The sequence below is a fragment of the Panthera uncia genome, chromosome B4, assembly GCF_023721935.1.
Source record: "Panthera uncia isolate 11264 chromosome B4, Puncia_PCG_1.0, whole genome shotgun sequence".
In the NCBI taxonomy this organism is placed as follows: Eukaryota; Metazoa; Chordata; class Mammalia; order Carnivora; family Felidae; genus Panthera; species Panthera uncia.
In genome coordinates, this window is record NC_064809.1 from 81521719 (window position 1) to 81540547 (window position 18829).

General features: G+C 51.1%; 2 protein-coding genes across 6 annotated transcripts; both read left to right on the plus strand.

Annotated features, from left to right (window-relative positions):
* The first annotated feature begins 1661 nt into the window (after positions 1-1661).
* Positions 1662-12325, plus strand: PIP4K2C (phosphatidylinositol-5-phosphate 4-kinase type 2 gamma). 2 transcript variants are annotated; one of them, XM_049625844.1, is made up of 11 exons: positions 1662-1960; positions 4516-4613; positions 5317-5413; positions 5782-5925; positions 8203-8349; positions 8541-8579; positions 9175-9288; positions 9660-9927; positions 10133-10236; positions 10422-10544; positions 11932-12325. In XM_049625844.1, the coding sequence occupies exons 1-10, from the start codon at positions 1787-1789 to the stop codon at positions 10500-10502; spliced, it is 1266 nt and encodes a 421-aa protein (XP_049481801.1). In that variant the 5' UTR covers positions 1662-1786; the 3' UTR covers positions 10503-10544; positions 11932-12325. The 2 variants fall into 2 exon arrangements, with proteins under 2 accessions (XP_049481801.1, XP_049481800.1); XM_049625843.1 differs by having other exon boundaries at positions 10422-12325.
* A 1259-nt stretch (positions 12326-13584) lies between these two features.
* Positions 13585-18789, plus strand: DTX3 (deltex E3 ubiquitin ligase 3). Of its 4 annotated transcripts, none has more exons than XM_049625848.1 (6): positions 13585-13809; positions 15121-15185; positions 15379-15455; positions 15810-16564; positions 17527-17744; positions 18093-18789. In XM_049625848.1, coding segments are annotated over exons 3-6 (1050 nt in total). In that variant the 5' UTR covers positions 13585-13809; positions 15121-15185; positions 15379-15454; the 3' UTR covers positions 18169-18789. The 4 variants fall into 4 exon arrangements, with proteins under 4 accessions (XP_049481805.1, XP_049481804.1, XP_049481802.1 ...); XM_049625847.1 differs by having other exon boundaries at positions 15829-16564; XM_049625845.1 differs by having other exon boundaries at positions 15829-16564; positions 17527-18789.
* The last annotated feature ends 40 nt before the right edge of the window (positions 18790-18829 follow it).

Sequence of the window (18829 nt, forward strand, 5' to 3'; positions counted from 1 at the left end):
TTAAATGCTGGTCTATACCATGCTTTCTCTCTTAAATGCTGGTCTATGCCATGCTTTCTCTGGGAGATGTCCTCCACACCCATAGGTTCTCAATTACTCAATCTGTATCCCCAGCCCAGGCTATTCTGCTGAGCCCTGGGCTCATATGTTCAATTGCCCTCAGGTACCTCAAACACACTCCAAACTGAACTTGTCACCAAACTGCCCCCTTTCAGGTCACCACCACCAGGTCAGTCTGGGATTCATGCTCAAGGTCTCCCTTTTCCTCAAGCCCCACATCCACTCAGAATTTTTCAAATTGACATCAAACTGTATCTTTTTTAAATTTTTAAATGTTTTATTTATTTTTGAGGCAGAGAGAGACAGAACATGAGCAGGGGAGGGGCAGAGAGAGAGGGAGACACAGAATCAGAAGCAGGCTCCAGGCTTTGAGCTGTCAGCACAGAGCCCGACACGGGGCTCGAACCCACAAACTGTGAGATCATGACCTGAGCCAAAGTCGGACGCTTAACCAACTGAGCCATCCAGGCGTCCCAAACTGTATCTTTTTTAAAAATGTTTATTGGGGCGCCTGGGTGGCGCAGTCGGTTAAGCGTCCGACTTCAGCCAGGTCACGATCTCGCGGTCTGTGAGTTCGAGCCCCGCGTCAGGCTCTGGGCTGATGGCTCGGAGCCTGGAGCCTGCTTCTGATTCTGTGTCTCCCTCTCTCTCTGCCCCTCCCCTGCTCATGTTCTGTCTCTCTCTGTCCCAAAAATAAATAAAAACGTTGAAAAAAAATTTAAAAAAAAATGTTTATTTATCTTGAAAGAGAGAGAGAGAGAGACAGAGAGAGTGGGAGAGAGTATCCCAAGCAGGCTCCATGCTGTCAGTGCTCTGAGCACCAAGCCTGAAGTGGGGCTCAATCCCCCAAACTGAGATCATGACTTGAGCAGAAATCAAGAGTCCCATGCTCAACTGACTGAGCCGCACAGGCGCCCCTCAAACTATACCATACCTTTATTTATTTATTTTTGAGAGAGAATGCATGAGTGGGGTAGGGACAGAGAGAAAGGGAGAGAGAATCCCAAGCAGTCTCCTCACTGTCGGTGCAGAGCCCGATGTGGGACATGAACCCACAAAGGGGGTTGTGAGATCATGACCTGAGACAAAGTCAGACGGCATAACCAACTGAACCACGCACCCCTCAAACTATATGCCTTTACATGCCATTCCCTCGTTTCCATCCCAACAGCCACTGTTTTAGTTCGCCATCTTCTGTCTAGACTTTTAGAACACTCCTCCAGTCATCCTCCAGAATGATGCTTGAGTGGTCCTTGTGAAAGCACATTTAATCCATCGAAACCACTTAAGGAATCTCCTACTTCGTAAAGCAGCGCTTTGGGGAGGGAGGTTACTCCTAGAAACTGGGCAAAATCGGCAGGCGGCGACTTTGCAGCAACCGAGCCCCACCCACTCCTTCCCTGGAGTGAATCAGGCCTGCCCAGGTCGCGTCCCCATCGCCTCGGTGGCAGGTCCGGGCCTGGCGGACAGCCCACCGCCCGCAGGGAACACGGCTTCCGAGCGCCCGCCCCCAGCGCCAGGTGAACCCACCCACCGCGCGGACGTTGGGGCCGGGCTGGCGCCAGGGGGCGGAGCCAGTCCCGCACCGCCCTGCTGCGCGCCTGCGGGGCAGCCTCCGGTCACGTGACGGCGGCCCAGGTGAGCACCGCTTCCGGGGTCGGGAGCCTGCTTCGCCGCCGGCTCGGGTTTTCCACTCAGTCGGGTGCACCCTCCGGAGAGGGAGACTATGGCGTCGTCCTCTGTCCCGCCGGCTACCGTATCGGCGGCGACAGCGGCCCCGGGCCCGGGTTTCGGCTTCGCCTCCAAAACCAAGAAGAAGCATTTCGTGCAGCAGAAGGTGAAGGTGTTCCGGGCGGCCGACCCGCTGGTGGGCGTGTTCCTGTGGGGCGTAGCCCACTCGGTGAGACCTGGCATTAGCCCCCCATGAGCCCCGTCCAAACCCAGCTGCTCGTGCTCCTCCGGGCGTCCCTGTTTCCACGCTCCCGCCTGCGGAGCCCCTCGCGCTGCCACTTTCCCCCGCGGCTGTCCTGGTCCCTGCCCACCAAACCTCAGGTGTTCCCCGGAGTATCTTGTTTTAGACGTTGTTGCTTGGTTGGTTGGTTTTTGAAATGTAGGCTTTTGGTTCCCTTCCGCCCTACATTCCACCACCCTAGTTCCGCCTTCTCCACCTGAAATCCAACTTTCTCCCTTCTTCCTGCCGGGTCCAGCCTCAGCCCCAGGCCACAGAGACTGGCCCGGACCCGGCATCAGCTGGAAGGACATTAGGGGGAGTGGCTTTTCGGGGTTGGTGGTAGAGAGGTCTCCGGTGAGAGTGTGCGTGTGGAAGGGGAGCAGGGAAGGTAGCTGGATGAGGGGGATCGTTCGCTTTCCTTTCCAGCTGCTGTCCTTGATTTTGGAACCTTGGCTTTGAGGGAAGTTCCAGGCTTTCCTGGACTTTCTGATCCTACTTGTCCTTTCCTTTCCCTTCCAGAGGTACAACATTTCAGAGAAGCTACCCACCCTCAGCCTCATTAGGACTTATGTATGGTATATTTCTTTGGTCTTAATTGCATCCCCGTTGCTGGCTGGAGTGATGGCGTTTGGTGTAATTGGGGGACATCTCTGACCAAACAGATGGCTGAGGAGCTCTGGTCCTGGGGACACTATGATGGTGAACTTTAGAAACAGGTAGAGGCTATGACCTGGGAATGAGGAGGAGGCCAAAGAGGCCAGTGAATCTCTTTTTCTTTACTCAGGTGCAGGATGCACAACTGTTGCCCCCTTTCCCTCAGATCTGGAGTGGGAGGGATGCCGTGACTTTGAATGTAACAGGCAATATTTTATGAATGCATTTCCTTGAATTGTTACAGTCATGGCAGGAGGTGAAGAGAATACAGTTTTTGTCCCCTCCTTAATTTGGGGTTTAAAATGTCGTTGGGGGTCTGCCAGCTCCCTTTTGCATTTGTGGTTCTGTGGACTGCTCCCAACTCCTGGGTGGTAATATCTTTAATTAGAGAGTATCCAGGCTAAGGCACTTGGGATGGGCAAAGCAGATGGAGGTAGGGCTGCCTCTCATACGTACCTTCCAGGTGACCCATCCATCCCTTTGGGAAGCTTAACAAGGAGGATTTTCCTTTGCTAAGGATAGAGGGTGTTACATGAGACCTGCCTCAGCTTCCCCAGGTATATATACTTTAGCTCCAACACCCCACCCTCCAGCCAACACACATTTACTTCAAGTGTCTAGAATGGAGAATTCCTTGAACATATGTCTTAGTGATGATTCAGCCTGCTTAACAGCAGGTGGCGAGGAGGGGCATGAAGAACTGTAGCTGAATTTTAGGCTGGGAATCTCAAGTGGCTTTTTTTCCCCCACCCTGGAGGAATATGTTCTGCCCTCCTTTTCTCCTGAGAACGAGAGGAGCACAGTTTCACTGAAATCTGTGGGATTTAGGTTAGACTGCACTTCATAACCTGTGTTGAATGATCAAGTAAAGTTAGGCAAGGCATTCATTTATTCACTTAATAAACACTTCAGGACCCCTTGTACCAAACATTATGCTAGCAAGGCACCCGAGAGATGCAGACAATTACAGCTGGTCCTTGCCCTTGAAGAGCTCATGATTTAGGTGGGGAATTTACATAAACTAGCCATTAGAGTCATATGATAAGTGCACTATTAAAGGTGGGTGAGCAGTACCATGGCAACGCTGGGGGGAAAACACATCTCCTTGGGATTTCTTAGTACAGGAACTCCCTTTCCACCCAAAATTAGCAGATGGTTGGCTCTGGGGGCCAGGGAGGGCATGTGTTGCTCGCCTCCTTTGGGCCGTGGGTTGGCTTGACTTTAGGAACAGATACCTCAATGAACTCTTATCTTCCGCCCACCTGCATTCCCTCTAGAATCAGCTGCTCTTCTTTACCTTACACCCAGGCAGGTGGGGACCTACTAGAGAGACCTGGGTCAGGGTGGTCTGGAAGGACTGGTCCTGTTTGTAAGGAGATGCCTCCTGCAGGATTTGGACATCTCATTCTTGTTGCTGTTGACTCCCCAGAGTCCCATTAACACTCTTGTGTACTTTAAGGAATGCCTTTTGTTTTGTTTTTAATGGAGCGTGGAACTGTTTGTCTTGAGTCTGCTGAGGGTATTTTTTTTTTCTTTAGAACTTCTCACAGCTTTAAAAATAGTCCTGAGCTGCTTACAGGGTTTGCCTAATATAAAATGACTGCTGTGAGCATGAAGTTCCACGGGGGTGGAGTGTGAGGGGCTGTGTGTGGGGGTTGCTCACTGCAGTCCTTGCTGGGCAGCAGAAGAGGTCAACGCATTCTCTCACCTCTGGCAAGTAGTTGCATAACCAGTGTTTTTAAAGGAATGAGGTTTGAGTTGCCCATTTGTGACTCTTGCCCAGACACAGTGTAGAAGTAGCTCTCCGTACCCCTACTCACTGGCTCCCTATTCTTGTTTTGGCTTATCAGATCAATGAGCTCAGCCAGGTGCCTCCCCCAGTGATGCTGCTGCCAGATGACTTTAAGGCTAGCTCCAAGATCAAGGTCAACAATCACCTTTTCCACAGGTATGTGGAGATCCTTGGTCTTCTCACGTCAGCCTTCCCAGAAGAGAGTATTGTGTAAGTTTAAGAGTTAAGATGCCATGAGTTGAAGGTTTTAGATGTGGAAGGCAACTTACAAATTCTATGTTCTAACCTCCTTCCCAGTGCAGAAATTCAGTATCGTGCAAAGAAACCATTGTAATGACTACCAGTGTAGAGAACGCTGGAATATTTATACTAGTTTGTTTTTCATCTGACCTGGTGATACCATAGAGTAAATATATTTGGATGCCCTTACCATTAGCCTTCTGATAGAGACTGCTTGAAAGAAATATCTGAGTCTCCTAAGTGCTCCCGGTATCAAAAGATGCCATTCAAAACTGTGGCACCTATTGCCGATTTTAGGATGTCTCGAACTTGCATGAGATTTGGGAAACACTACTGTTTGGCTGGGCATTAGATCCTGGTTTTTTTAAGCTGCTTACCAGCCATGTGTTTGAAGCAGGCCCCTCAACCACCCTGTGCTACAGACTCTCCTTCTATAAAATACCCCTTTAAATATAGGGAATAAAATAAAGGAAAAAATATACCCCTTTAAAGGACTTCACAAGAGTTTTATGAGACTCAAATAAGGTAATGTGTATGAAGGTGCTCTGTAAACTGTCAAGCCCTGTATAAATGTAATATTGTTAACTTTGTTTTCTTGCCTTGAAAACCCTTATTTCAGGGAAAATCTGCCTAGTCATTTCAAGTTCAAGGAGTATTGCCCCCAGGTCTTCAGGAACCTCCGTGATCGATTTGGCATTGATGACCAAGATTACTTGGTGAGATTACTCGGGTTTTCGGGTGAGGGGAGTCATTTTTCCCTAACAAATGGGGAACTCCTTGGGCCGGTCATGTTTGGAGATATGAGAGCCTTGACAAGTCTGATTCTTTACCTATTTGTGGTCACAGGCATCTCAAAAATCTGATGAAAGCCACTTACCCTTTCCTTGGGGGAAAATGTGGCCACATTAAAAATTTTGCTTTCACTATCATTCACTCCATAGTAGGGTCATCAGATTAAGATCCCCAGCTCAACCTTTTATGCAAGGGTTTTATCCACTTTCAGGCACATTCACTTGACCATTATCCTATGACTTGCATCTCCATGCAAAGAGGAAAAGAGCCTCTGGCCTGTTTGTGTCCCCAGGTATCCCTTACCCGAAGTCCCCCAAGTGAAAGTGAAGGCAGTGATGGTCGCTTCCTTATCTCCTATGATCGAACTCTGGTCATCAAAGAAGTATCCAGTGAGGACATTGCTGACATGCATAGCAACCTCTCCAACTACCACCAGGTCAGGCCTCTTTCCAGCTTCATCCTTTCCCCTTCCTCTCTATTCATAGTTTGGCTGCTAGAGCACATTGGGAGACTTCCTATCCCTTCTCCTCCCTGCAACGTATTTTGCTTCCCAAGAAGCACTTGACATCATGTATTTGAAAAGGAGGAATTTCATAAAAAGCCTCTGAATACCTCGTTGTGTTCTTTTCTAAATAGGAGAAGTTAGACGTGTTCCTTCTCCTTTGGCATTTATAATCGAAAAGCACTGTGGATTGATATGTAAAGGGCACACATACAGCAAAGTATAAACTGTAGACTAAGCCAGAATTAGGTGAAGTGTTAATGCCAAATATACTGTCAGGAATAAATGCGGTTTTGAAGAGAAAATCAGGATAAGCACACAATTGGGGATAAACTGGAGGAGAGAAGCCATGATCACATCCAGTCCTAAGTGGGATTAGGGAGGCTATTCTGTCTGATTAGATTAACTTGGAATGTGGAGTTTCTGGAATATTTTGGTGATAAAAACACTGAATATCTTCCTACCGAAGAAATATATCCCCAAAGTCAACGAGCAAGGAATAAATGAAAGACTCGAAAAATGTTTGGTTTATTCAACAAACACTGGATGTCTATTCTTACTAGGCCCTACATTAGGCAGTAGAGAAAGAAGTGAATGAGGAAGAGACCCTGGAGTCTCTCTTGGTCTAACGGCAGAGAGTAGGAAATGAGCATTAGCACACAGCAAGATGTGTGCAGGAGTAGAGGTACGTAGAGAATGCTGTGGGAGTGCAGAGGAAGAGCATCCCAACTTACCTGGGGAAAGAGCTGCACTGGGAGGTTCAGGGAGAGATTTTTAGAGGGAATAGCATAGAAGTTGAGTCTTGGAAGACTAGAATGGACTCACGGGAAAGGTGGAAGAAAGCATTCGAGGCAGAGGAAAACACGTAAAGGCACAGAGCTCTGAGACAGGTATGTTGTTTAGAAATAGCCCTGTGAGTGCATTTTCAAGAATGGGTTAGAGAAAAGAATACCTTGAGTAAAGATGCCAAGTAGGAGGTAACGATAACAGTCTAGGTGAGGAATGACGAAGGCTGGAGGAGGGATGGCAGTGGACACACAGAGGAAGACCTGTGAGAGACTCATGGGAATTCAGGCAGAGGTGCCTCCAGATTCCTGGTTAGGGATGACTGGGTGTCCACTCATTAACAGTTGGGAAGCAGAAAAAGAAACCGGTTTTGGGGAGAAGACAGCTTTGATTTAGATGTGTCGAATGCAGGGTTTCTACAGTTCTTCCAGATATAGATGTCCCGTAAGTGGTTGGGGAGTGGAGTTCAGGAAAGTAGAAGTGTAGATTTGAGAGTTACGGGTGAGTAGATGGTAATGAAAGCCGTAAATATGGATGAGGTTATTGATAGGGAAATGTGTGGAGAAGACCTGAAAAGAAGGCTGAGGATAGAACCTTGAGGAGCAAGTAGAGAGAGGAGCCCATGAAGGAGACTCTGAATTGCCGGATGCCCTGCTTTGTTCTGTGTGGGATTCGAGGAGAGACAGGAGGAGAATTGGAAGAGTGGCAGAGTGGGGCTCAGGGTGAAGAGAGTTCTGGCGAGAGACTGGTCAGTGGGATCCGGTGCCACCTACTTGAAATACAATGACTAGAATCCTTGTTGGATTTGGCAACTGAGGGATCTGAAGAAGGGAGGAGTAGAGAGATTTCAGAGGAAAACCGAGGGTATGATCTGATTTTACTGGTTTGAGGTGTAAACGAGAGGAAGTAGGTTGATTGCAGACTACTTTTCCGAGAAGGCTGGCTCTGAAGAGAAGTAGGCAGCAATACTGAGAGATGGCTAGCCCTGAAAGAGGCCACCATGCAAACATTTTTACTACAGGAATCTAGCCCACCAGGAAATGTTAATCTAGGTAAAATCACTTCATTGGTAAGCAGATGTCATTTCTAATCCTGGTTCTGTGACCCCTTGTACTTAAAGAGGGTCTAAAATAAGGATCATTCTTACCTTCCTCATCTCAAAGAGTGATGAAGAGGAAATGAGAGAAGGCACTGTCAGATTAAGAGACATTCTACAGATGGACTACATCAGAGGAGACGAGGAGCCCCGAGCGGCGTGGATAACCGCAGGCCTCTGTAACAGTCCCCACCACTTTTGGCCTCGTAATCTCGCTACTTGAAGTTGTCTGCCCTACCCTGGAACGGTGGTATTTGAACTCCTGTCCCTGGGCTGTTTATGCATTTACTGCTCAGCTTCTCCCCATTCCTTCCTCCCTTCTACCCCAGTACATCGTGAAGTGCCATGGCAACACACTGCTGCCCCAGTTCCTGGGGATGTACCGAGTCAGCGTGGACAGCGAAGACAGCTACATGCTTGTGATGCGCAACATGTTTAGCCACCGTCTTCCTGTGCACAGGAAGTATGACCTCAAGGTAAGAAGAGGATAGCTAGGGCTGAGGGAGAGGCTCCTGATAGCCTGAGAATGGGGAAGGGCCTGGGAGGGCACTTCGATGGTTCGTTTCAAAGGAAAGAAGACTGTGGGTTTGAGTACTTGTCTTAGGAGCTGGATCCTGACTATTCTTTTAGCCACTTCTGCTGACTTGATCTTTGGGTCTCTCCACAGGGCTCCCTAGTGTCCCGAGAAGCCAGCGATAAGGAAAAGGTGATACTAATATTAGATGATAGGGTGAGGGATGAGGGAGGGCAGATAAAGGGATCTCTTTAGGATAGAGGTAGGGATCGTCAGCTACTTATTCTTATCTTAAACCACCAAAAAGAAGAGAGATGTAAACCTGTGCTGATCCAGGGATTAAATGTTTGGAATGCGCAGTGGAAAAAGGTGCTTTCTCACTGGCATAGGTTATTTCCTGTGGAAGGTTTGGGGATGGATGAAGATGACAGACTTTAAGAGTAAAATGCTTACCCTCTACCCCCCACTCCGGGTTCTTTGTATCAAGCAGCTATTTTTGCTTAAGAAGAAAAAAGAAAAGTCAGCATGAGGGGTCTTGACTGAAAGCCATAAGCAGAAGGTAATGGGATGTGATTTGGGGTACCGCTGCAGTGACTGAGTCTGGAGAAGCCACTAGAGCTGAGAACAGCCTCTGGGGCAGCATTGCAGTGTGGAGTCAGAGAGGGGCTGTAAGATCTCTCTCCCCTCAAAGCCACTGAGTTAGATGTAGAGCCCCAGGTAGAGCATGGTTCTCTGAGACCTTGCAGAGAGGGATATATTCCCAAGGTGTCCCTTTACTTATTTTCAGGTTAAAGAATTGCCCACCCTTAAGGATATGGATTTTCTCAACAAGAACCAGAAAGTTTATATTGGTGAAGAAGAGAAGAAAGTATTTCTAGAGAAGCTAAAGAGAGACGTGGAGGTGATGATTGGGGTGCTTTGGGAAGTAGCTGCTTCCTTTAGCTCCCCACAGGGCGGTTGTTTCTCCCATTCACAATCTGAGGGAACTGCTCCCCTTCCTTTTATTCTTTGGGTTGTCTGCATGTAGGGGAGTTGGGTTTGAGACATGAAAAACTCCTGGAGGTGACCCGTGGATGGGGTGGCTGGAATCAGTTAAAAGGATGACCTCAGATACCAGGACATTTATGTACTAAAGGGCAATGATATACTCCCTCAATCTGCATCCTTCCTTCCACCAAGAGGGCCTCAGAAGCTCAGGAGTGGAGGTATAAGGGTGGTATGTGGGAGTGGGGAAGGAGATCTGAGGTATCTGACTTTTCAGTGGGGTCTCAGTTCCTAGTGCAGCTGAAGATCATGGACTACAGCCTTCTGCTGGGCATCCATGACATCATTCGGGGCTCGGACCCAGAGGAGGAGGGACCTGTGCGGGAGGAGGAGTCAGAGGGGGATGGGGACTGTGGCCTGATGGGACCACCTGCGCTCGTGGGCTCCTATGGCACCTCCCCTGAGGGTATTGGCGGCTACATCCATTCTCATCGGCCCCTGGGCCCTGGAGAGTTTGAGTCCTTCATTGATGTCTACGCCATCCGGAGTGCTGAGGGTGAGAAAGGTTCTGGGAATATTAAGGGTGGGGGGCGGGGGGGGGGGGGGGGGGGGGGTGGGGGGGTGGAGGGCTTGGCCTTGTAGAACAGAGACCAGGGTGGTGGGTGGAAAGGCTGCTTAGCTTTTCAAAACAGATCTGATTGCTTCTTTGGGAGAGAGAATTGGGACAACACATGCTCTTCATTGCTGGTTTCTTTCCCCAGGGGCCCCCCAGAAGGAGGTGTATTTTATGGGCCTCATTGACATCCTGACACAATATGATGCCAAGAAGAAAGCAGCTCATGCGGCCAAAACCGTCAAACATGGGGTGAGGGTTCCCCAAAGCCTTCCTGTCTTGACTGTTTGGGAACAGGGAGCCTTTTGTGCTGGAGCAGTGGGGTGGCAAAAGGACAAAGGGTTGGGGATGGAAGTGGTGTGGAGTGGAACGGAGGGTAGGCAGTGGGGAGAGGTGTCAGGGTGGCCTGACACCGTGTTCCCTATCTCCTGTCACAGGCTGGGGCAGAGATCTCCACTGTGCATCCTGAGCAGTATGCTAAGAGATTCCTGGATTTTATTACCAACATCTTTGCCTAAGAGACTGCCTGACTCCATGCTGACTGCTGCTTTATGTCCAAGGTGGCAGGGTTGTGAGAGGCTTAGGGGAATTGTGGAATGTTGACCACTGTTTCTTCTCTTCCTCCTTTGTTAAATACTAGCTACAGGCTCCTTCCATTCAGATAACTCCATCTTGTTGAGTAGGCTCTTCCTGGCCCTCAGAAATACATTGTCCTATCTCCCCATCTAGTTTTCTTCCTTCTCTCTCTCCCCCCCAACAAGTCTGCTTGCTTCATGAGAGTGTTAATGTTGACTCACTCCCAAGTGCCTTGATCTTTGTACATGTCCTGTTGTTTCTATAACATAGGAGGTGATGGGGGAAGGGGGTTCTCTGCCATCTTCAGGACCTGACTGGACAGATGGACCTGGCTCAAGAAGCTACTCCGGATGCACTTTGCTGCATGGGATACACTAAGAGTGTCTGAGTTTTGCTGATAACTTTATAGAACTCACTGTGGCATGCCTCCTTCCCAGGAGGCCCTGGGAAGGAGGACTTTCAAGATACTACAGTTGTGGGTGCTGGCATGCACATATGTGATGGGATGTGGCCCATCTTACACACACATGGGGTGGAGAGTGGCGAGCCGGCTGGCACCTCACAGAGGTGGGATCCAGGAGGAGTCGCGATTATGTGGGGAACTGGAGGTCTTTGTCAAGAATTGACTGCTCTCCAACCTCTTCCTTCACCCCACTTCTGCCCCCCACCCCAGTACTTTGGGCACAAGAGCCCAGAGATGACCAAAGTGTTCAAGTCTGGGTGAAGATGTTTGTTGCTGCTCTTCACCAGGACCTCCCATGCCTCCTGGGGCTGGAACCCTTCAGTGGGGGTGTGGGCAGTTCTAGAGGCTGGGGTGATGGGCCAGGGTATAAGGTTCATTCCCAGTGCTAGATTTCCTTTCTTCATGTCTAGCCATCCCTGAGGTTTTATTCCCAGCAGGGGGGAATATCTGTACCCGGGTCAACCCTGGTCATTTCAAGAGGATGAAGGTCTCCAGTGTGGGGGCCTCCATTCTCATCGGCCCCTGGGCCCTGGAGAGTTTGAGTCCTTGGAGGTGTGCGCCTAACATTTCCTTCCCAGCCCCTTCTCAAACCCTTTTTCCAGTTGGATTTGTCACTCTGTTCCTTTCTTTCTCATCCCATACCGCTACTGTGTCTCCCAGGGGACAGATGGCCTTCTTTGTCATCTTCACTCTCCACCCCCAGAGAGGAGTCAGAGCCATAACTCAATCACCCGGCCTCCTCCAAAGAGTCGAAATGACATGTGATAGTCTCAGAATGTAGAGGACCCTGATGAACCAGATAGTGGCCTCCCCTCCCCCTAATGCCTCTGGGGCTAAGGCAGCCATTCTTGCTACCCTCCATCCCCCTTACGGCTTCTACCCTTTTTTTTTTTTTTTTTAACATAAAGATGGGCACCAGCGACTGGCCTGTGGGGATGCAAAGATTCTTTGCTCTGTATCTAGCTGGACTGATCTCACAAGAAGTCATGCAGTCATTAAAGAGACTTCCTTTCTCTCCTCCATCTTCTGCTCCAGAGGAAATAACAAGAGGAGTCCACGGCTAAAGATTAGAGCCCCTATAATATCTCCCGTCAGGGGCCTGATGATCTCTCTCATTCCAACCGTCTACCTTTCCCCTGTTGAATGCAATAAAACTCCGTGACACCAGCAGCTGTTGCTCTTTAGAAATTGGTTTTCTGACCATGTGGCTGATGTATCATGAGCAGTATGGTCTTCATTTGTTGCTTCTGTTTTTCATCTTTTTTGTTTTATTAATTAATAAAAAAGATCTTGTGTATTTACTCCCATTGCTGTCATTGTATAGGAAGTAACTTATTGAAGCCATATTCCTTCACAGGCATGCCTCCCCTCCCCCACTTTCCTGAGGAACACTGTGCTTAGGGGTGTGGAGACCAGATGAAGAATTGATCTTTAAGGTGTTAGGCTCCTAACTAAGAATGTGGCTTTCTAGATAGATAGCTGTGAACTTAAAAGGTTGTGAGGGGTGTGCATGGGAATGAAAAACTTACTCTCCAGCTTTGTGGGAGTTCAGCTATGGGTTGGGGCAGGGAGAACAGATGATGTGACTGCCCCTCTTCCCCCAGGGTTCTGGGCTTGATCACACACCCATTCCTGTAAAGGTGAGTGAACCTCTCAAAGCACGCATGAAGGAGCTAAAAGAAGGCACTGGGTGTCCCCCAGGCTTCCTGGGAAAGATATCCTCTCTGCAGAGCAGGAAGAGGACAGCAGGGTCCTGGGAAAGAAAAAAGTGACCAACCCTCCAGCCCAGAGGGGGAGTGAAGAAAGGGGTGGATAAACAGAGGTTGTTGCCAGTCTGGGAGATCCAGCACTGTTTGGCTGATGAGGTCTTTTGGCTGGTGGAAAAACCTGGCTTGATGTGGCCCCAGGGAAGTGAGTTGGACTGGGGGCGGAGATTGCTCTGATGTGGGAAGCAGAACAGAACAGAGCTGTTTTTTTCTTTGAGAGTTTTTAACTCTATTTAAACCATAGACTTGACATCCCCCCCCCCCCCCGCAAGGCATTAAAAAAAAAAAATGTATTCACCTCCCATTCGGCACTGGCCTCAGTATCCCTGTTTGTGGAAACAAAAATCAGAGGCACTTACCAACACCCATCTGGGAGCAGGTTGTGGGGGTCACAGAAGGTAACAACCTAGGAAAAGGCAAGCGATGAGGGAAGGAATTGAAATAGTTTAGTCCTGGGGTTTGTTTATTTTTCAGAACCAGTGCTTTTCTTTTTACTATGACTCTTCTTCCCATCCCGAATTAGTCCTCAAAGGCCCTTCTAGCATAAGGATCACAGAAAAATTGCCCCTTGCCCACCTACCTAACCGACACTCCTCGCCCACCCATCCACCACCAGCTTGCTGAAGCCGCCACGCAGCTGGCTGGAATAGCAAAGGCAGAGGGCCCCTCCCGGGAGGGGGAAGCGAGAAGGGTGGCGTCTCCAAGAGATTTAACCTCCTACCCTCGGTTCCACACGCCACCCCCTCCCTCCAAAGACTGGGACAGCGCCTCCATTTTTGTTTTGGGGCGGAAGGGCAGGGGCTCTTGCATGGAAGGGGGTCAGAGGAAACGGTGATTATCACCTGTACGGGAGAAGCGGGTGCTGTCCTCCCTCCTACCCTTTCTCTCGGTCTGCACCCCCTCTGCAAACTCCCCCCCCAACCTTCTCGGGGTCTCCCCCCCCCCTTGTTGCTAGGGCCCAGACCGTCATCCCAGCAACAGCCTCAGTCATGTGACCGGCAATGGCGGCGCTGACGAGAGGTAGGTGAGCCCGGCGCCCCCCACACCCACCGCGCGCCCCCCGGACCCCGCTCGCACCCCCCGCGCGCCTTCCCTGCCCCCCCTGAGCCCCCTCCTCTGCCTCCTCACCCGCGCGCGGCGCCAGGGGCCCCCTCCACGCCTGGCGGATCCTCTTCCTATCACCCTCCAGCCTTGGCCTCCATTTGGGGGTTCTGGGGACTGCGATCGGGCCGACATGCACCCCCACCCAGTGCTGGGGCTCTGGGGGCTCCGGCGAGAGGGGGACGTGGGGGTTGGTTCTGGGTCTTGCAGGAGGTCATGGGGGGAGGGGTGGGGCTGCCTCAGTTGATGCCCCCAGGGACCCTCGCCCCTCCCGGCTGCCCCTGTCTGGCCTCTGTCTGGAGGGAGGGACTGGCCCTGTGTCCGGCCTGGGTTGCCCCAGAGGAATCGGAGACCCAGCATAAGCTGTGGCCCCGCCTCCCTTTTCTGTGCCAGCAGGACTTGGAGCTAAGGACATCTAGGTCCTGGGTTCCCTCTGATGGCGAGGGGGGTGTTCCACCTTGGACAGACTGAAGGAGCTGAGGTTCTAGGATTTCAATTTCACTTTCTGAACCTGGAGGTGCAAATGGCTTTGAGGGGACTATGATGGAGGCACAAACAGAGCCGCTCCCCTTTGGATCAGTCTAGGAATTGAGGTCACACTAATGGCCCCTCTTTCTATTTGAGCTACATGTGGAGGTGTTGTAGGTACACCTCTGTAGCTGAACATGGTTAAGACTCAGGGGAAACAGCAGGCTCCTCCAGCTGAGCCCCTGCTATTCCCCACCCCTCCCTAAATGCAGACTGGGTTGCTGACAGGCTTATGCTCTAGTGCTGGGTTTAAAAGGTGACAGTAAGAACTTTGTTATTGCAGGGGTTCTTGCCACTTTGTTTGCATTCCAAACGGACTTCTCCTCAAAGAAGTCTCCCTAGCGATAGGGGCTGAATTACTTGGGAATATGGGGCACGGTAAGGAGTTGGGAGCCTAGGAAATCTTCTTATCCATGTGATCTGAGGGAGGTGGCAGGAAAGTCCTCCATCTGTGTGGGCTTTCACCCTTCCTGACTTCTCTTATCTGTGCCCTAGGCTTTCTCCATAGCCTCAGAGCTGGAGGAGAAAAGAGGAAAGTTAGCATTGTTGAAGTTCCATCTTTAGCAACCTGGGGAGAGGCTGGGGAATGGATTCTGCAGGAAAGAAGGAGAAGAAATGGAAGAGGAGCTTCTGATTTGTTTCTGGGCTGCCGGTGGAGTGACATTGGTCATCATAACCCTTTACTGTCCCCCTTCCCCCTAGACCTGGTCAGCTGAGTGTGGAAAAAGAGGAATTTCTGCTGCTTTCATCGTCCATGGGCTTTCCAGGTATGTGCCTCCCTTGGGAACTTCAGCTTTCACCTGTAAATTGGTTTCCTCCATTCCATGTGCCAAGTAATCCCATCCCCAGTAACTTATACCCCGGTTCCCAGTCTTCTGTTACATGGGCTGCTGGGTTGGGGCACGTGGGAAGGGGGTAGGGGGCTTCTCACTTTCCCTCCTTTTCCTTTCCACCTACCAGGTCACACAACCTACAAGTAGGGAGCAGGGACAGAGAGAGAGAGCCTGCATGCCAATTCTAAGCTCTTCAGGATCAAAGTGAGCAAAAAGGAGGGTCAAAAAGTCTCCCTCCCCTTTAAAGAACCCAGTTTTCACCCAGAGGGAGGAGGGCTAGATGATTTCTGTGATCTTGGGAGGAGTGTAAAGAGAACCAAGACTGATGCTTGGCTCAGATGATGATAATAATAAAGTTATTAAAACTTGTTTTGCTCTTCAGTGGGTGCTGGGGGTTTGAAAGATAGGAGGAGACAGAAAATGAACTTGGGGGAGGAGTTGGGGTTGGCCTTTGAGACAGTAGAGGTAATATAGGGTTGGAAAGGAACCTGAAGTAGGAGGCACTGACTTTGTCAAATAGGGACCCCCCACCCTGAGTCCCTTTCACCCTGGGGGCAGTGTCGTTCGTCCTGTCCAGAATGGCAGCCTGTGGAGGCACCTGCAAGAACAAGGTGACTGTCTCTAAGCCTGTGTGGGACTTCCTGAGCAAGGAGACCCCAGCCCGGCTGGCCCGGCTTCGGGAGGAGCACCGTGTGTCCATCCTCATAGACGGCGAGACTTCTGACATCTATGTCCTCCAGCTTTCCCCACAGGGCCCTCCCCCTGCTCCTCCTAATGGGCTCTACCTGGCCCGGAAGGCTCTCAAGGGGCTGCTGAAAGAGGCCGAGAAAGAGCTGAAGAAAGCTCAGAGGCAGGGAGAGCTTATGGGCTGCCTAGCTTTGGGGGGTGGTGGGGAACACCCTGAGCTGCACCGCCCAGGGCCTCCCCCTCCCCCTCTGCGAGCAGCCCCACTCCTGCCCCCAGGGGCTCGGGGGCTTCCCCCGCCTCCTCCTCCCCTACCCCCTCCTCTTCCTCCCCGCCTTCGGGAGGAGACAGAAGAGCAGGAGAGCACCTGCCCCATCTGTCTGGGGGAGATTCAGAATGCCAAGACATTGGAGAAGTGCCGGCACTCATTCTGTGAGGGCTGCATCACCCGAGCCCTGCAGGTGAAAAAGGCCTGTCCCATGTGTGGCCGCTTCTATGGGCAGCTGGTGGGCAACCAGCCCCAGAATGGGCGGATGCTGGTCTCTAAGGACGCCACACTCCTGCTGCCAAGCTATGAGAAGTACGGCACCATCGTCATCCAGTACGTCTTCCCGCCCGGTGTCCAGGGGGTAAGAAGACCTATGGCCTGCCTTTGCCCTTTGGTTTAGCCCAAGCTCCTTTGGTGTGCCCCAAGCATGTTCTCTGGCCTAGGAAAACTGGGTGAGGGGGAGTGTGTTCATTAGATGTGATGTAGTCTTGCTGTCTCCCAGCATGCCTTCCCACTCAGTGCCCTGGAGCTGGGAGGTCCCCCTTGAGGCCCAGCTTTTCCATTCCACGACTCCAAGGCACACATGAAAATCAGGTATGGGAGAAAGGAATTGAATACCGTTTCCTTGATGACCTTGGACGTCATCAACTATTCCTGGCAGAGGTGAATTCCGTGGAGATGGTGGCTCACGTGTAGGCAGGCACAGCCCGAAGGGATCTGACCCTCCTCACAGAGCAAGAGCGTTACTTTGTTCCAGATTGACAAGGGAGGAAAATCTTGATGACAGTGGAAGGTTAAAACAGGAGTGGTCAAGAGCCTATGGGTGTTTTCCTGCTTGACCAAGAGTGATTGCCGGTCCTGGTTGGCAGAGGGATGAGGAAGCTCTGAAGAGGAGTAATGGGAAAATGGAACAGGTTAGGCAGGCAAAGAAGCACTGGGAGTGTTTTCAGGTGGGAGAAGGGAAGGCTGCAAGATAGATTATTGTCAGTCTTCACGTTTCTGCTGAGCTGTCTGGTGAGTAAGGACCAGCTACTTTCCATCACTTTTGGGAATCCGTTCATTGCCGAATTGAGACTTGAGGGATTGAGGCCGCAGAAAGAACCTCTTTAACAGTAAGGGTTTTGTCCAAAGACAGGCTTCTGCTGCCCAAACCTGTCAAGGAAGTCTCTCCTTCCTTGAAAAGCTGTCAGCCTGTTGCTGCCCTGCCAGCATTAGCTGGGGGTGGCCCCAGACAGACAGCTGGCCAGGATGACCCTCTGTTGGCATCATGGGCCTTCAGATGCCCAGCTGCTCATTGTCCACTTTGCTTCCCCTTCCTCCCAGGCTGAACACCCGAACCCAGGAGTTCGGTATCCTGGCACCACACGGGTGGCCTACCTCCCGGACTGCCCTGAGGGCAACAAGGTGCTGACCCTGTTCCGCAAGGCATTTGACCAGCGTCTCACCTTCACTATTGGCACGTCCATGACCACAGGGAGACCGAATGTCATCACCTGGAACGACATCCACCACAAGACCAGCTGCACAGGGGGACCCCAGCTGTGCGACCCTCCTTCGTTTTCTTTTCCTTGGCTCCTCCCCTTCTCTCCATTTCCAGTGAGGGAAACACATCGGGCCCCTTCTCTCTGGGAACCTCCCAACTGGAGAGGACCACCCCCAAACTATTCAACCATCTTTTCCGTCCCAGTTTCTCTACATTAAACCTGGTCCAATATGCCCAGCTTCACCTATGAAAATAAGCAGAAGTGGGCTAAGTTATCTCAGATTTGGATATCCTTAGGGGAGACGGGAAGGGGCTGGAATGGGGCACCCAGAATGAAGGTGAGCATGAGGCTAATACAAGGAAGCTAAAACAGCTAATCCTGACCTTCATTTCTCTTTGCTCCCAGGTTTGGGTACCCGGACCCCACGTACCTGACCCGGGTGCAAGAAGAGCTGAGAGCCAAGGGTATCACAGATGACTGAAGGACGTCCCCTTTGCCAGGCCCTTGCCTTTCTCCATAGGACCCAGCGGAAGCCTCTGTTCTCCTCTCTCCCTCTGCCCCCCACACCACACAAATAGGGGACCAGTCTGACTGGGGAAGGAGTTCAGAGAGGGAGGGGGCAATCCCTTCCCCTGTCCCCCACAGGCCAAGTGCTTCAGTGCAGTGCGAGAGCCACTCCCTTCTGGCAAAAGGCTCTGCTCCCCTCCTCCCTGTGTACATACTCCCCATCTCCCTACCCCCTCCATTGCCCTTGGCTTTTTCTGGTATGTGCTGTGCTCCAGTGACTAAGCTGAGAAAGGACCTGGGTGGGGAGGGAGGGTCTCTTGAGCCCCCTGCCCCCACAAACTTCTCCACTGCTGAACTTAGGTGTGGGGGAGGGGGAATGGGGCTGGTGTGAGCCCCCAAGGAGCCGGCCTTGTGTGTTCTTAGAAATAATCCCCCTTCTACCTTAACCTTGTCTTTTCTCTCCTGTGTCTCCGTCTCTGTCAGTCTGTCTCCCGCTCTTCTCTGCCCCCTATAAGGAGCCTCTTTACCCTGTTCTGGAATCGCCGCCAGACTGTAGCTTTTAATTTAATAAAAATAAAGTAAAATATGCAACTCTCCATGCCACACCCGTTCAGTTCTGTGGACCCGGGTGGGGG

What these genes read in the sequence shown, in the direction of transcription:
- PIP4K2C (XM_049625843.1), top strand. Translation starts at nt 1,787, where the DNA reads ATGGCGTCGTCCTCTGTCCCGCCGGCTACCGTATCGGCGGCGACAGCG. An exon ending in AACAATCACCTTTTCCACAG is followed by an intron (nt 4,614 to 5,316) that starts GTATGTGGAGAT and finishes CCCTTATTTCAG; the next exon opens with GGAAAATCTGCCTAGTCATT. An exon ending in AGCTAAAGAGAGACGTGGAG is followed by an intron (nt 9,289 to 9,659) that starts GTGATGATTGGG and finishes GTGGGGTCTCAG; the next exon opens with TTCCTAGTGCAGCTGAAGAT.
- DTX3 (XM_049625845.1), top strand. Translation starts at nt 15,427, where the DNA reads ATGCCAATTCTAAGCTCTTCAGGATCAAA. An exon ending in CTAAGCTCTTCAGGATCAAA is followed by an intron (nt 15,456 to 15,828) that starts GTGAGCAAAAAG and finishes CGTCCTGTCCAG; the next exon opens with AATGGCAGCCTGTGGAGGCA. An exon ending in TCCCGCCCGGTGTCCAGGGG is followed by an intron (nt 16,565 to 17,526) that starts GTAAGAAGACCT and finishes CCTTCCTCCCAG; the next exon opens with GCTGAACACCCGAACCCAGG.